The 16,682-nt window shown below is 51.7% G+C and overlaps 1 protein-coding gene across 9 annotated transcripts in view; it reads right to left on the reverse strand.

The window, feature by feature from the left end:
* KIAA0753 (KIAA0753 ortholog) overlaps positions 1 to 16,682 on the reverse strand; it is a 1,822,630-nt gene that overhangs the window by 689,709 nt on the left and 1,116,239 nt on the right. For 8 of the 9 annotated variants that reach the window (XM_069615058.1, XM_069615051.1, XM_069615055.1 and 5 more), the window contains one exon: positions 16,193 to 16,363. The exons of the other annotated variant lie outside the window; for it this stretch is intronic. In XM_069615058.1, coding sequence (XP_069471159.1) covers positions 16,193 to 16,363 — 171 coding nt within the window. The remainder of the gene's footprint in view (positions 1 to 16,192; positions 16,364 to 16,682) is intronic. 9 annotated transcript variants of the gene reach the window in all.

The raw sequence follows: 16,682 nt of genomic DNA on the forward strand, positions 1-16,682 counted from the left end.
TGAGCTTGGTGAAGACCCTCGGGAAGAAGTCAATCCGAACGGCAGGACCTGAAACTGAAAGTGCAAGTCTCCAACCGCGAACCTCAGGTACTTCTTGTGCTTGGGATGAATCGGCACATGAAAGTAAGCGCCCTTGAGGTCGAGAGACACCAACCAATCCTGAAGTTGAAGGGCCTGGAGGACTTGAGATAGAGTAACCATCTTGAACTTGTTCTTCCTGATGAGCTTGTTCAAACCACGCAAATCCATGATGGGTCTCAATCCCCCGTCTTTTTTCAGGATAAAAAAATATGGGGAATACCATCCCTTGTTCTTCTCCGCTACAGGCACCAGTTCTATGGCGCCTTTCTCCAGCAGGGATTTGATTTCCTGCGCAAGGAGCGGTTAGGGAGAATTCTCATTTCATGGCTAATTTCCCTTACCTAGTGAGTCCCTCAGCAGCTTTGCTGGATCCATGGAGTTTATTTTCCACTTGGTAAGAGTGTGAGCTTTTCACCACTCTTACGTGTATTTTGCTATGTGTTTTTACCTGTTTTTGTGATTATGGGCTCTGGAGTACACCACTTCAGTAGCCCCCTTCTTTGTGTGCGTCACCCAGCACCTTCTGTGCAGTGGCACAGGGTTGTCGTTCAGACTTTCCACCGACTCCATTTCTGAGGTGACTACTGTCCCCCAGAAAAGGGTAAAGTTACCATTAACTAACCACAGATCCAGTACACCCCATCTTACATGGAGTACTGGAAGGGTTAACGCTTAACTCTTTATCTGTACCTCCTAGAGCATTGTTTAACTCTTAACATTTAGACATGGCTGGGGGCAGTGATATCTACCCTAAATTTCTACTGTGGTTATCTTATATAACCGTGGTAATATTGTAGGCTATTGTGTTAGCCTCAAACTTAAACCCGCTTGACCAAATCATTTTTCGTTTGGCTCCGGTGCGGTTTATTCACCAGTTCTTTTTGTTAAACTGCTTCTTGTGCTTTACTTTGTGCGGCAAACTAGGGTTGCCTTCTTTGTTCACTGTCTTTTGGCGGGCTTCTACCTAGAAGCCCTCCTCAAGGCGCCCGAGTGTCTAGGTGGGCTGCATGTGAGGGAGGGGTCTAGTCCCCCCTCCCCCGCACAGGGTATCCTAGGAAACCCAAGTCGCACTTTGTCATGATTGGCCAGGGTGGTTCTCAGGGCTGGACAACCCCCCTGCTGGGAGGTTGACAGCCAGGCTGTTTGAATGAGGGTTTTGCGCATAAAAGGCAGGTCTCTTGGGCTAGAAGTCAGAGTCGCCACTGGAACTACAAGGAACCGAAGAGAAGCGGAGAGAACGACGGCTGCTGCAACTACCCCGTCCCGGTGAAGCCCTGCTGCAGTCCTGAGCTATCTACCCTTCAACGACTAAGAGGAGATCCAGTCCGGAGTCTTCTTCACTTGAGCCTGTTGGGGATAACCAGCTTATCTTCCACAGCCAGACGATACTCTTCTTTGGTCGAAATCGCTGCACACAGCTGTAGTGGTCCAGATAGCCATTTGAAGAGCCTCTCCTGTTTTTAAGGAGCGCACCTTTTGTACGTTGTCGCTGCTGCCGTCTTCATCCCTGTGTGGTGCAGACCCCCTTCAGACATCGTCCTTCACAATGTAGCTCCAGGAATCGTGGGTCTGCGGGAAACCAACAGGAACAACTGCCAGGGCACCAGCTGCACCATTGGAATAAGGTACTGTGTTCTGCTTGAGGAAACTGGGTGAACCCCTTTTCTTCATTTCCAAAGCTTGCCCTGGTCTTCCCTCCTTCTTATAACTTTTGCTTCCGAACATTGACAATATCAAAGTACTCTTGGCTACGTTGAATCATGAACTATCTGACTGTGTGATCATCGGCAACAGACCCTGATTTTTGCCTCCAACTCCCTCTGAGTATCTCAGGTGCTAAGTGTGTTTTTGCCCCGATAGCATTTCATGTCACGGATACGTGTTTATTTAGTAGACCGAACTGTCAAAAAGTGATTGCAATCGTATTCACGGTAACATGTTTTGTTTCGTTCATAACACTGGTTCATTCAAACACAGGGTACTTACCTTGAGACATACTGTACAAAGTGAATTGGTTAGTTGTAGTATATTCGACGTGTGGTTTTTAACTTTAATAGAAGTGTTGTGTTATTAACGAATGGTTTAAAAATAAATGTACTTATATTTTTCTACCTGAAAGCTTGAGTCACAGTAATTGTGGTCCCTTTGTGTAATCTCTGCTACTGCTCCTATACTCTTGAGATAAGCCTGGCTGCTCCACCACTGCTTCCACTCTGACATAGTAGTACAGGCTTGCACCAAAGTTAAAACTTGTATTGCCACCTGTGGTCTTAATTGTGTGTAGTGGTCCCTAAGGGCACTGCACAGGATTCTGCCTAACAGGAGCGGATCTCTTCAAAGAGAGATTCCCTGGTGGATTGTTGCGAGGACTCTGCCGGAAAGGAAGACAGTAGCCGTGGGCTATGATCTCCAGAACCCACACATCTGAAGTAATGGCAAGCCATTCTACAAGATGCTGCACCAGCCTTCCTCCCAACCGGCGAACCATGGGACATGGCCTCATGACTGAGCTGATGCGGCTGCGGCAGTGCCTGAGGGCAAAGAGGCAACTGCTTGAGCGGCCTTGGCACCTCGAGTTACCCTGTTTTCCACCTCTGGTACTCCTACGTTGGCCCCTTTGACTTGCAGCTCCCGTCGATCTACCAAAGGTAGAGTAGTATCGAAAGGAACCTCCCCTCCATTGCTGTCCCCTAGGACGAAAAGGCGGAGGTTGGCGAACTGCAGCGCTCAACGACTTCGCAGCAGCTTTTGAGGTCTGCAACCTCTCAAGGCTCTCGTCAGCCTTGCTGCCAAAAAGATGATGTTCACCATCAAAGGGCATGTTGTGATGCCAGCTTTGTAAATCAAGAGCAAACCCTGACTTCCGCAACCACGCAAATCTGCGCATCACGGTGCTCACCGCCATGGACCGGCTGACACAGTCTGCCACATCCAGACCCGAATGAATAGATTCACACATGGCATCCTTGCCATCCTGTACAAGGGCAAGAAAGCCATCCCGTTCCTCCCCTTTGGGAATATGTTCAGCCGCCAACGAATCAATTCCACAGAGTGCGAGTGAAACGGGCTAAGGCACACACAGAGTTGGCTGCTTTCAAAGCCATACGCCCTGAAGAAAATACTGTCTTCGCCCAACCGTCAAAAGGTTTGTCGTCCCCATCAGGAGGGATGGGTAGGGTACGACGCCTGTTTTGCTGGGGCCGTAGCCGTCTGCACCACCAAACTCTCCGGAGTAGGGTGCATGGACAAGTAGCCGGGGTCGCCACTGGCTGGGCGGTATTTTTTCGCCAACGACTTACCCACTGCCTGGAAACTCTCTGGAGCAGTCCAAGCCGCCGCCACCCTTCTTTGCAAGGCCATATGAAATGGCAGTACCGGGTCAGTTGGTGGACCTTGGTCCAAGATATCTGTCAGGTCATCCTGCAGAAAATCCACTGGTGGCGCAGACCACGCCAAGTACTCAGTCACCCTCGACATGAGACGCCAGGAAGAAGACTCGGCGTGCGTGCCAGGCTCAGGCCTACGGAGAGGTGTCCAGACCACTGGCATTGTGTAAAGACTGAGGCAGGTCTTCCATCTGGCTATGACCAGATAATAGTTCATCAGGAACCTCATCAGGAACCAAACCTTCATCAGACCCTTCATCCACCTCAGAGATGTAATCCAGAGGCTGGAATAAATCCCTGGATGAGGGCACAGAAAAAGGCTCAAATACAGGCCTTACTGACTTCTTCAGGGCCTTCCTCTGAGTTTCCACCGATGCACGGGATACCTCCGGTAAAGCCTCCACAAAAGGCGTCGAGGGCGTCGCTAGAATCTGCGTCGACATCGAGCGTGGCGCCGATGGCTTCGACACAGGCCTCGAGGGCGGTGCCCCAAGCGGGTCCTTCGACGTCCTGGGCGACGATGGCATCGACGACTTCCTCGGAGGCAGAGCCTCGAGAGATAGTCCCTCGACGGACATGGCGCCGATGGCATCGACATCTTCTTAGAAGACCTCAAAGGCTCCGACGGTCGCGAGGGCGTCGAGGACCGGGACCTGGAGCGGGCATGGCTAGAGCGATCCACCATGTCCGATCAGGACCTCGAAGGCTCCTGATGATGGCACGGACCGCCCGAGCCCAAAGGCTAGCGAGCGGCGGGCCTAGCACATTCCTTGCTGGCTTCTTTCGAAGGCGCAGATGGAACGGAGCCCTGCGATTGGAAAATCGCCATCATCTCTGTACGAAATGCATCCCATTCCGCAGGAGAGGAATGCTTGTTGGGACAAGCAACCTGCCGACGGGCGGAGTCCTCGGACGAGGACAGGGAAGGTGACCAGTGACGGCGCTTACGCGAGACCTCGAAGAGGCAGAGGAATGGCAGGAACCACTCCGGGACTGAGACCCCCCCCTGGACTTACGCCGACATTCCAGAGAGTTGCCGCTCGAATCGGTCGAAAGCCCAGCGGATCTCGACTTTCAGGGTTTGGAAACCCTACCTTCAGAAAGCTTCTTCTTTCGCTCCCGCAAGGCCTTCGACGTAAACGACTGGCAATCGTCACAGTCATCGGTGGCATGGTCCTCGCCGAGGCACCAGAGGCAGACATCGGGCGAGTCCGTAAGTGACATCTTGGAACCACAGTCCCGACACTTCTTGAATCCCGAACGCGGGGTAGAAGACGACGAAGACATGATATCTTCACAAAACACTCAAGTTCGAAGAACCGATAGAAGTAACAGAAGAACCGAGGTGCGCCGAGATCTCCAAAGCGAACACGTTCGCGGAAAAATGGAACTGAGGCTACGGGCATCGTGCGTCCTACTTATGACATCCGGTGACATCGGCTCGACGAAGCCCTCGAGGACAGAGTATCGACGCCGACAAATTTTCCAAAGCAGCACAGCTGTAGTGATTACCTGTCATAGATGTGCAATACGTCGGAGGAACCAATCCCTTCAAAAAGGTATTTTGGAAGAGAGCGTTGGATGTAGTGTGGGCCCGAACCCAGAAAGCCTTGTGGACAATGCAAAGGGTTTTGAACTTCATTCTTACAACCACCAGGAGCCAGTGGAGAGATTTCAGAGCTGTAGAGATATGATCCCTTGGTTTGTGGCCAAGGATAAGTCTTGCTGTCCTGTTTTGGATTAGTTGCAGAGGGCAGGGAGTAGTGGAAGCAGCTTGAGAAAGAGGCTGTTGCAGTAGTCCAGCCTAGAGAGAAACAGGGATCTGGAGACAGTGAGCTTCTGGGGGAAAGTGAGAAAGGGAAGAGTCCCTTTGAGGAGGAGCAGCTGGTAGGGAGTGGGACTTCTTGGCGACGTCCGAGATGAGAGGAGAGAAAGAGAGCGTGGAGTCGAAGATGAGACAAAAGGTTTCTTGCCTCGTTGGAAGGCAAAGGAAGAGGGCCCAAGGTGGGTGGCCAGAGTGAGAGGGAAAACAGAGGCAGGGGTCCCAATAAGAAGGATCTCCATCTTAATGCCACTAAGGTAGATATCTTTGGAGGTGCACCAATCCTGAATCACGGATAGACAGGAATGAGCAAGAGATGAGGATCCTGAAGGAAAGCTGAGTGCCACCCGTATAACACTGAAAGTTAAAGGAGAAGGTAGAGATCAGGTGGGCCAAAGGGGCCAAGTAGAGGTTGACAAAGCAGGGTGAGAGGATAGAGCCCTGATGAATGCCACAGGTAGAGAGAGAGGTGGCAGAGAGAAAGGGACCAAGTTGGACCTGGGAGGGGCAGTCCAAGAGGAAGGGAGTCAGCCACTCCAGGGCCTGATCCTTGATGCCCAGGTTCTCACATAGTCGATTGATCAGGATGGCGTGGTTGACTTTGTCAAAAGTAGAGGAAAGATCAAGGAGGATTAGGACAGAAGGAATGCTGGAATCAAGGTTAGAGAGCAGATTTTCATGGGTGTTCAGGAGAGGAGTTTCCATGCCTCTGGCAGCTCTGAAGCGAGACTGATGGTCATGGAGGCAACCAACCGATTCAATGTGGAGAGTAAGCTGGGAGATGGGCAGCTTTTTTCCAAGAGTTTGCCCAGGAAAGGGGTGATGGAGATTGGGCGATAGTTTGCCGGACAGGTAGGATCGGCAGATGGCTTCTTGAGGAGTGGGTGCACAAGGGAGTGCTTAAGGAGAGAGGGAACGTTCCAGTGGTGAGAGTGATTACAGAAATCTGCCACCGTGCAGCGAGGGCATCAATGTGGTCCTTGATGGTTCTGGAGGAGCAGAGGAGCACCTGTTTGGACGACACATTCATGGATCGGACTTGTCTAGAAACCTTATCAGGTGTTGTCAGAGAGAAAGAAGAGAAAGGAGGAGGAGAGGTAGAGCTGGCCAAAGGGGGCCCAGAGAGAAAGAGGGAGAGGAAGAGGGAGATAGTGGACAGGATGTCCTGAGTTTAAGCGGAGAAGTGGGAGGCCAGAGCCATACAGAGGGCCTGGGAGGGAACAGGAGAGATGGAGTCCGCAACAGGATTGACCAGTTCCCTGCAGATTTTAAAGAATTTGGCCGTGTTGTTAGAGGCAGCAGAGACCCGGGCTTCAATGCGTGCTCTCTTCTTGATGAGCGTTATTGCTTTGACTGGAATTTTTCTGCAACCAGTCTAGGTGTGTCTAAATGTGGCCTGGCATGCTTTACTGTAATGTTATAATGTGTCTACACTGGTCTACATTGTACAGCCAGTGGGACATGTTTTCAATGCGACATGGCATTTTTAATAGCATAGCATTAATGTTCCTGTGCCCTGTTGGTGACTTGCATGTATTGGATTGGTGTTACCCTACAAAACAATTGCAAACACTCTGGTTTTTTAGCCATTTATTCTCATAAAGTATGCTGTATATTGCATTAAAAAACATTTATAGATTCCAAGATGGCCGCCTAGTCGGGAGGACGCGCCGCCCAGCGCTCCCGACCCGCACTCGTTCATGCTGCCTGCCCGTTGACCCAGCGGCCCTCCCTGTTGTCGGAACGGGTGGCGGTCGGCCCCCCTGGAGTGGAGGGTGTGACCCGGATCGAGACCAGAGCCCCGGGTGAGCAGATACTGGCTGGTGCTGCAGGTGCCCGTGGCTCCGGGCCTGCAGAGTCGCGCACCGAGCGGCCGCTGATCTGTGCGGGGAAGGAGCGGGTGTCCCGCAGGCGGGGGGGTGGTCCGCCCCCACTGGTGATTGCCTGTCAGCCCCCCGCTCCATGCGAATCTGGTTCCCCGAGTCGCGGGGGAGGAGCGTGAGGGGGCCGAGAGCCGGAGCTGGACCCGCAGCATAGTGAGTCCTCTGGATTGTTCGGAGCGCCAAGGGTGGTGCCTGCCTCCGGCGGAGCTGCGTGGAGGGCCCCGGGCGGGGGTCCGCCGGGGACCGTGGTCACCCCCCGGAGCATCGTGGAGGAGAGAGGATGCGGCGACTTGGGGGTGGACCGCTTCCCGGCCTGAAGCGGCGCCTGTCGGACGTACAGGTGGCGGACCGGAGGAGTTCCGGAGATTGGCGGTGGCTCTTGAGGGGCCCGGGCGGGCGTCCCGCCGGGTGGTTGCTGCCGGCCCTCTGAGCTCCAGAAGATTTGCGGGCCCGGGCTGCGCCCCCCTCTCGGTTCCGCGTGGGGGGGGCTGCCTGTGTGGAGCGGAGCGGACCCGGAGGCTCGCCCCTGAGGGCTTGGAGGCGGTGGGGGGGGGGCGTCCTCCGCCCGGTTGGACTTATTGGACTCGGGCGTGTGGACTCCCTGCGGGCCCCTGCTGGGGGGCCGCTGCTGTGGACTGCCCGGCTACCTGCATCAGATTCGGAGAGCACTGGAGGGGGTTGGACAGTCTATGCCCATCGGTGGTAGACCTCTGGTGCCATTGGTGGAGAGTCGCTTCGGAGTTTGCCCCACGGCCACCGGGGATTTCAGCTGCAGGGAGTAGACCCGGCTAAGGGGAGTGCTGGGTGGAGTGGTATATCCCCCGACCCGGTTGCCCCGGAGGAGTGTGTGGGCCCGGTGTGGCCCTAGTCCCGGCTCCCGCGCCGCCCCTGTCCGGGGGGTACCTTTGAAGACGTTGTTACCGTTCTCTCTTGACTACTACTTGGGCCGGCCATGTCCAGGAACAGGGGGAAGGAATGCCCTACCCAGAGTAAGATGTCCAGGAAAGCCACGGATGGTCCTCTTATGAAACTTTGGCCCAAGGGAATGGATACCTCAGAAGCTCGGGTTTCGGCTCAGGAGCTGGCCGGGTCTTCAGCCAGGCCCTCCCAGAGGGCCCCGACACACCGATAACCCAGGAATCACTCTCACGCCTCATGGGCGAGCTGTTAGAGGAGATCACGGCGGCCGGGCAACAGATGGACAAACTACGTGAGGACCTAGCTGAGAGTCTGGGCGACCTCAGAAGGGACGTCAACCAGGCTGAGGAGAGAATCGACACTAACGAAAGGGCCATCCAGGAACTGACGGAAGATGCGAAAAAGGTGGATGCCCTACTCGAGACATTGGCGGTGGCTACACAAAACCTGGAGCTGCAAGCGGAAGACCTGGAGAACAGATCCAGAAGGGCGAATATTCAAGTGAAATCACTGTCAGAGGATATCCAAGACCTCCCGTCCGTGTTGAAAGGAGTATTTGTCGACTTGTTGGATGTCACCCTGGATTTTGACATGCAGTTTGATAGGGTCCACAGGGTGGGTCCAAGGTGCTTGGACCCGGGATCCAGACCTCGGGAAGTGTTGGTGGCTTTCCACAGCTATGGGACAAAGGAGAGAATTATGGAGAGAGCAAGAAAGGCGGTTCGAATCACCTGTAATGGCCAGGAAATGGCTCTGTATCAGGACTTGGCGAGGAGTATACTTATAAAGAGGCGAAGAAAGGGCCCCGTTTTGTCTTTTCTCAGGTCCCAGTGGATCAGCTACAGATGGGCCCATCCATTTGGTTTGTCCTTCGCCTGGCAGGGCTCACACCACATGATATCCTGCGATCAAGGCCTGGCCTTGCTGGGCTTGGAGGACCAACCCTTACCCCCGAGGGGGGAGGGGGAGCAGCAGACTCAGCGCAGACCATGGGAGTGGTCTACAGCCAAGCGCAGGAGGGGTCGGAAGAGAGCTTCGGGCCCGTGTCCCAACCGACAGGCTAAAGAATGCTCTCCTGAAGATGGGGCCGGGCAGGGTGGTTCTCCGGTGGTGCCATAGCAGCCTGACGGGGTCAACAAGTTTTTAAGTAGAGGCCGGGGAGGGCCCTAATGCAAGTTGTTTAAGGGGTTGGGCTAGGCTGGGGGTTTATGTGGTTATGGAGTGCGGGTTGGAGATGGGTGGGTTTGGTACTCTTGGAATGGGAATGGGATTTCCCGCGTTGGTGTTTTCTGGGTCTGGTATTGGGGTTGGCTCTCGTGTTTACCGTACGAGGGGGGCTGAGTGCCAGCCAATCCCGCCTAGAAGAGGGGTTGGGGGGGGAGGTGGGAGGGGTTCTGGATTCAAGGTTCAGATTTGAGCGCCATCCAATGGGACTCATGGGGGGAGATTTTGTGGCTCCCAACGTTTCGAATAAGGCCGAGAAGGTTCCTGGGGACCCTCCAGACCAACATGACATAGGTAGATGGAAATTCATGTCACTAAATGTGAACGGGCTCAATTCCCACATAAAGAGGGGTAAAGTTGAATCCTTCCTTAGGCGGGAACAGCCCCACGTAGTGGCATTGCAGGAAACTCATGTACAAACGAAGGATTCACATAGGATTAGGTTCTGGGGGTATTCCCGTTTGGCTCAGGCTACACAGTCGACCAAGAAGGGGGGGGGGGGTTTACTGGCCATACGGGACGGGTTAGGAATGACCATAAAAGGCATCCAGAAGGACAACCAGGGTCGATATCTTGCAGTGTTGATAGAGGATAAGGGCCAGTCCTCTACGGTGGCAACCTTATATGCGTCCAACCAAGCTCAGGACCCTTTCCTACAGAAATCCCTTACGCGCCTGGGGAAATTTGCAGTGGGGAACATCATCCTAATGGGGGATTTTAACTTAGCCTGGGACCCTGCTAAAGATAGGAGCTCCTTGACATGGGATAAATAGGGGGGCCCGTCTGGAGACTTGTTCAAGAAAATGCACGATTTGGCCCTGGTAGACACGTGGCGCAAACTATTTGGCTCGGCAGAGGGGTATACTTTCTACTCGCATGTACACAGGTCACACTCGCGGATAGACTACGTCTGGATCTCAAAACCATTGTTGGGAAGGGCCTTGGCACTGGACGTGGGCGCGATCGTTGTGGGGGACCATGCCCCGCTGACCCTATCGCTGGCGGTGCCTAGAGACCCTCTGGCCATCTGGAAGTGGAGATACCCGGTTTCCCTGTTTCGACACCCTCTCCTGGTTAGCGAGATAGAGATGGGGGAGTATGCCTCCCACAATAAATGGGAGGATTCAACCCCTCAGATTTGGTGGGACGCATTTAAGGCCACGATCAGGGGCAGGATCATTGCCATCAAAGCTAGAAGGGAAAGGGAATTAAGGCTTGAGGAGATACAGCTGGAGGAGTGGCTCAAAGAGATAATGTCTCGCATGAGCCTTAGAATGTCGGCTGCCATCAAAAAAAAGAGTATAGAACGCTTTGCGGTCAGCTGAACCTCATACAAACCAGAGCGGTGGAACGGAATCTTTGCCGGTACCGTCAGAGGTTCTATGTTAAAGACAATAAGGCTGATCGCTTGTTATCCAGAAAGCTCCGAAAGGAGGCCGGGACAGAATCGTTCTAAAAATAAAGGGTGAGGGGGTGGCTGGCTCACGACACACTCTGACATTGAGGGGGCATTTGTTAAATTCTATACTGATCTTTATAGCTCGAGTTTTCCTCAGATCGTAGATCAAGAGGCATACCTTCGGGGGGTTGGTGTCCGCCGGCTGTCGCAGGTCGACAGAGATGCGCTGGAAGTTGAGATCTCGCCAGACGAGGTACGGAGGGTCATTACTAACCTTCCATCAGGTAAAGCCCCGGGCCCAGACGGGTTCCTTTCAGAATAAGATCCACAAGGAGGTCTTGATTCCCGACCTCACAAAACTATTCAATTGTATAGGTTCTTCGGGGTATCTCCCCGGATCCATGCACGAAGCTAAAGTAATCTTGCTTCACAAGCAGGGTAAAGATCCGACCGACTGTGCGTCCTATCGTCCCATAGCATTAATGAATGTCGATGCCAAAATCCATGCTAAGGTCCTGGCCAACTGTTTGGAGTCTATTCTTCCCAAACTAGTTCAGGGGGACCAGTCGGGCTTTGTTCGGGGTAGACAAACCCCGGATAATGTCAGACGGCTCACTCACCTGATTGAAAAGTCCCAGAAAAAGAATATTCTAGCTCTTTTGCTGGCAATTGATGCCGAGAAGGCTTTCGATCGGGTTGAGTGAGGGTTCATGGTTGCGGTCCTGGAGCTAATGGGATTCGGAGCGGGTTTCATAGCGCGGCTGAGGGTTAGTTACCAAAATCCTGTCATACGCTTAGCGATAAATGGCCAGGTTTCGGCACCGATACGTGTGGGAAGGGGCACTAGGCAGGGATGCCCGATGTCGCCGCCTTTCTGTATGCCCTCCACCTGGAGCCGTTTCTGGCGGCGGTTCGTGCAGCTGAGGACATTAAAGGCATCTTATTCGGAGGCGAGGCCCATAAGATCGCGGCCTTTGCCGACAATATGATCTTTTCATTAACCTCCCCAATCTTATCTTTGCAGGCGGTCGCAAGAGAACTGGATAAGTTTGGTAAGGTGGCAGGCCTAAAGGTCAACGCCCACAAGTCTGAGGGCTCTTCCCTTAACCATGACGTCCTCTGAGATCCGTGACCTCACTAAGGTTCACAAATACAGATGGGTAGAATCCTCGGTGAAGTACTTGGGGGTCTACCTGACCAAGAATGTGGACAAATTGTATGTAGTGAATTATAATCTAAGTTAGTGGACTGGGGCCCCCTTGAGATCTCGTGGTTGGGTAGAGTCAACGCTTTAAAGATGTCAATCCTGCCCCTGATCTTATATCACTTTGCCTCACTACCGGTGCACGTCCCTACATCCTTCTTCCGGGCTTTGCAAAAAATAACCAGTCGGTTTGTTTGGAGTGGAAAGCGTCCAAGGGTGGCGAGTCCCATTATGAAAGCCTTGCCTGAGAGGGAGGGGGGGGGTTGTAGGGCAGCCAGACTTTCGAGTCTATTATTTAGCTGCGCAATTTAGGGCAATTAGGGACTGGCAGAGGGACGACAGGGGCAAAGTCTGGAGACCAATGGATAGAGCGGTGGTGGGTGCAGACTGGAGGGTGTCTTGTGGTTACCGAAGCATGAAAGGCCACACAGGATGTACTGTAGCGCTACAATATCGGCGACCAGGGACGCATGGGATCATGCAGTCCGTAGGGCTCAGATCACTACCTTCCCTTCTCCGTATTCTCCCCTGCATGGAAACCCCCAATTCACTCCGGCTGTCGCCCCCGTGCTGAGTTTCGAGCCATGGTTCTCAGGGGGCTGTAGGATGCTGCGAGACTTGCTCGTCGGGGGCGAGGTGAAAAGCTTCGAGCAATCCAAGTAAGATTTTGGTGTGGGCGAGCAACAGCGATTCTCATACCTCCAGTTCAGGCACTGGATCTCCCACCCATCGGTGAAACGTCAGGGTCCGCGCCCTCTTACCCAATTTGAAAAGTATTTAGATACTAACTCGGGGGATAGGGCGGTGATGTCGTCCATTTATAAACTTATAAAAAGGGAGGAGGCTCTACACTCTAGGTCCTGTATGAGTAAATAGGAGTCTGATACAGAGGCTGGCATAGGGGAACAGGAGTGGCTTAGCCTGTGGTCCCAAATCCCGAAGCTCGCTAGGTCTATCCAAATCCGGGAGATGTGGCTGAAGCTTCTGCTTAGATGGCACCTTACCCCCTTAAGTTAAACAAGATGTACCTCATGCACTCGGCGCTCCGCTGGAGGGAGTGTTGCGAAGTGGGATCCTGGGCTCACATTTGGTGGGAGTGCCCGAGACTGGCTGCTTTTTGGTCTTTGGTCCGGCAGGCGATAACTCAGGTGTTGGGTCCTTTGCGGGATGGAGTGGGGGGGGGTGTGACATAGTGGGTCTAGGTGGAATGCTTGCCACACTGTCCACCAAGGCCGACCGCAAACTATATGTGATAATGATGATGTCGGCGGCAATGGTCCTGGCCAGGAAGTGGAATACGAAGGACCCGCCTCAAGAACACAAGTGGGTGGCTAAACTGTGGGCTTTGGTGGCAATGGAGTGGCTCACCTACACGCTTCAGGGCATGCACTTGAGGTTTCATACGGAATGGGCCGCCCTGTTGTCCTTCTTAAAGGCGGGAGCTTGCCGGGCCTGGTGCCCCAGGGCGATGGAGCTGTTGGGCATAGTTAGTCCTCAAGATGAATCGGACCTTCTTGGTTGAACTGTGCAACTTATTTTCGTTTTCCTATCTGTTGAACATGGCTGCTTAGAGAACCTGTAGAATCTGGGTAGGGTGGGGGTATGGGGGGTTAGGGGGGGGTTGCGGTGGGGGGGGGGGTGTTGGGGGAGGGGCGGGTTAATGGGGTTTTCGGGGATTCTGTGTTGGTTTGTGTTTTTTTTTTTTCTCTTCCGGGTATTGCTCTTTGTTGTATGAATTACAAATGGTTAATAAAAATGTATTGGAAAAAAAAAACATTTATATCGTGTTATTGAAAAATTGTATTTACATTTGGAATGCTTTGTCTGTACTATTCTCCTGAACGAAATGAGGAGGATTATCCTATTTGTCATTGTTATTTGCAACAGAATCCTATGTTTTAACTAACTACTTCAGCAAGCCAAAGCCTTTTCCTATGGGACAATTCGGAAATATCTCACAAAAGAGGCCCAGAGCGCAAAGGCCTACCGGGAAATCTCCAGAGTTCCCTATATGCCATACCACCCCTGATTAAGGATTCAGTACGTACAAAATAAAATAAAAAGTTGCGCCTTTGGTGAAAATCAAAGGTCAGCACCCATATGTACACAGGTCTTTACACTGGGCAGGAAAGACTAAAGGAGCTCTTACAGGCAGCATTCTACAACGCTAGGCCCAGTTTACAGAGTAGCTTGTCAATTTAAAAAATGGTTGCTCCTATGCCCACAGCTGCCATTTTGCAAATACTTTCAGGGACCCACTAGCATTTTGGACATCCTGTTTACATTTCTCTCCTGCTTAACATGCCACTGAGGAAGGCCAATTTACTATTGCTTTCTTGGACACAGAGCGCACACACAGCAGCTGCCCAGTTTAGGAGTGAATGTAGAGTATTTCTGCTGCCTTCTCTGGCATTTTCCGAATACATTTACAACATTTACACAAGTTGGTAAGATGCAAGAGGACAGTTCAGTCAACATCTCACATACTTCAGAGACAGCACAACAGCACATCTCCTTCCGCTTCTTTAGTGAAATTAGCTGTTAATTGGTGCAGTGGTACCTTGCCTGTTCCAAGAGACCATCTGTGGGGAAAAGCTCACAGCTTGTGCATATGCTAATGCCAGACAGCCACCCCCTACCATTGGAAGGACATCCCTTAAATCGGGATCAATAAAGCATGGCTGTTTTTGCCCTGGTTCGATTTTTTAGCTGTGGCACCAATAAGGAAATCCCAGAAGCCATTAGGAAGCGAGGTGCCAAAGAGGCAGTAAACTCGAGATCACAGCCTTATTGGAAAGTCCATCATATTCCCCTCCCACACAGCTGTGCCAAAACACTGCTCGTCACCATCCTGCAGCTGACGCACCTCCCGCGTCCCCATTTCTTAGGTCAAGGTGCTGCACATTTTCTGAGGAATCCACACTCTACCTTCCATCTTTCCTGCTCATCGTGAAGAAGCCCCTGCAGGGTTACAGCATTACTGATACTGAAGGCCTGCATCTGTGTCAAAACCTCTTGAGTTGTCGTTGGTGGCAAGGGGCAGAGACATATTTCGTTGACTGAGAAATGTTTGGATCTTGTGAGTGACAGCAGGGCAAACTTCTGAGGGGGAGAAATGAGAAGGGATTCTGGCCCCTGCCCTGACCAACGCATTGCACTGCCCCGAACGGCTCTGCCCTTGATGGGCAAAAGTCTCAGCAGGAAATTTAGCATAGCACCTGAGCATACCAAAGTGATAGTTGAGGCATCTCTCAGCCTACTAACCAACATATTAAGAGAAGATTAAACGGTGGACAGTAGTCCTCAAATTTTAAGCAGCCCTTCCACTAAACCTCAGGTTCTTGCCTCACTTAAGCCTTGCCCTGGTTTCCAAACTGCCCCTTTCCTTCATTTACAAACTCACAGATGCTTGTTTGTACCTCATGGGGTGCAATGTGCATGTGAGACAGGGAGAGAGGGGTGGCATTGGGAGCTGGTGAAATGGGACCTGTTTGCAAATGGCCAGGGTAGCCATTATGGGTTTCATGTCGTTTTGCCTTGTCAGGCCCACTACCACCTTTCCACCAAATAATAAATGATCCTCATCTAAGATGTCCAACCACCTTACATTACACACAAGCCCCCCTTGCAGAAGGCAACCTCAGTCCTAGGGGGTAGCGGTTCAACACTAACCAATTCACAACTAAGCTTGCTTCTTTAGCCCTATGGCACTCTCCAACATCAGTGGCTAACCAAACAACGCGCTTCAGCCCATCAGATCTTGGGCTCTTCCTTATGGATAACGTACTTCCAAGTTTTTTAGGCTAAACTGCTAGAAAGTGGATTGGCACACAGGAATTGGATACTTACAACCTGCACCCATCTACACCACAGGTTTCGCATCTACCTTTCCCACTGTCCCACTAATGAATCAAACCAATAGTGGCAGACAGAAGCTATACAAGACCGCTTACATTACATCTAACTCAACCTTGTACCCTCACACCTACGAAATTCTAAACAGGCACCCATCCTATGCCTTCTCATTTTCACACAATATACATCAAACAAATAAATCCCTCACATAACCACAAGCCACTGAATAACAAAATACCCTGACTAACCACCAAAGGCGTACCCGAAGCTTCTGGTAATTAAACAGTACTTTCATATTACATATGGCAATACAGTGACTCTTATATCTCTACATAGCTGCATATCATTGCAGCTCAGTTTATACCAAACAGAATAGTGACATTTCTCTGAGCCCTCAGCATGGTGTTCCCATCCACTTACCTCCAATTCCTCCATTCTATGCATCATGATTTCCAAACTCGAGTTGTCCTGTATAGATATTACCTCAGACTGTAGCAAATCACCTTCCTCAATATTCGAACGTTCCAGCGCCGAATCCCCCAAAATGTCATCCAAAACATTATTGCTTAGATCTGCTCTTGTTGCTGCAGCCTTTCAGAGGAAGACATAGTTTAATGGACGTAACATTTTCAAACCACAATTTCATTCATGAATTAAGTTTTACTTACTTATCAGTGTAAAATAAATGTCATTGGTTGCTAACTTCAATTAAGCAAAATAGCAGTTCCAGTGGATTAATACCTGCCCTCCCTATAGCTGCATATTCTCCACAAAATCTTGAAAACAACAGCAGCTTTCAGCACAAGTTGCTACTTACTATCGGTGTGAATAACACTTACACTCCCAGAGCAAGTGTGGTGCGGGTGAATGGAAATGAACACACTGGAAATGAGGCCTTTGTACAGAGTTT

Source organism: Ambystoma mexicanum, chromosome 9 (assembly GCF_040938575.1).
Source record: "Ambystoma mexicanum isolate Mex_15411 chromosome 9, UKY_AmexF1_1, whole genome shotgun sequence".
NCBI classification, from domain to species: domain Eukaryota; kingdom Metazoa; phylum Chordata; class Amphibia; order Caudata; family Ambystomatidae; genus Ambystoma; species Ambystoma mexicanum.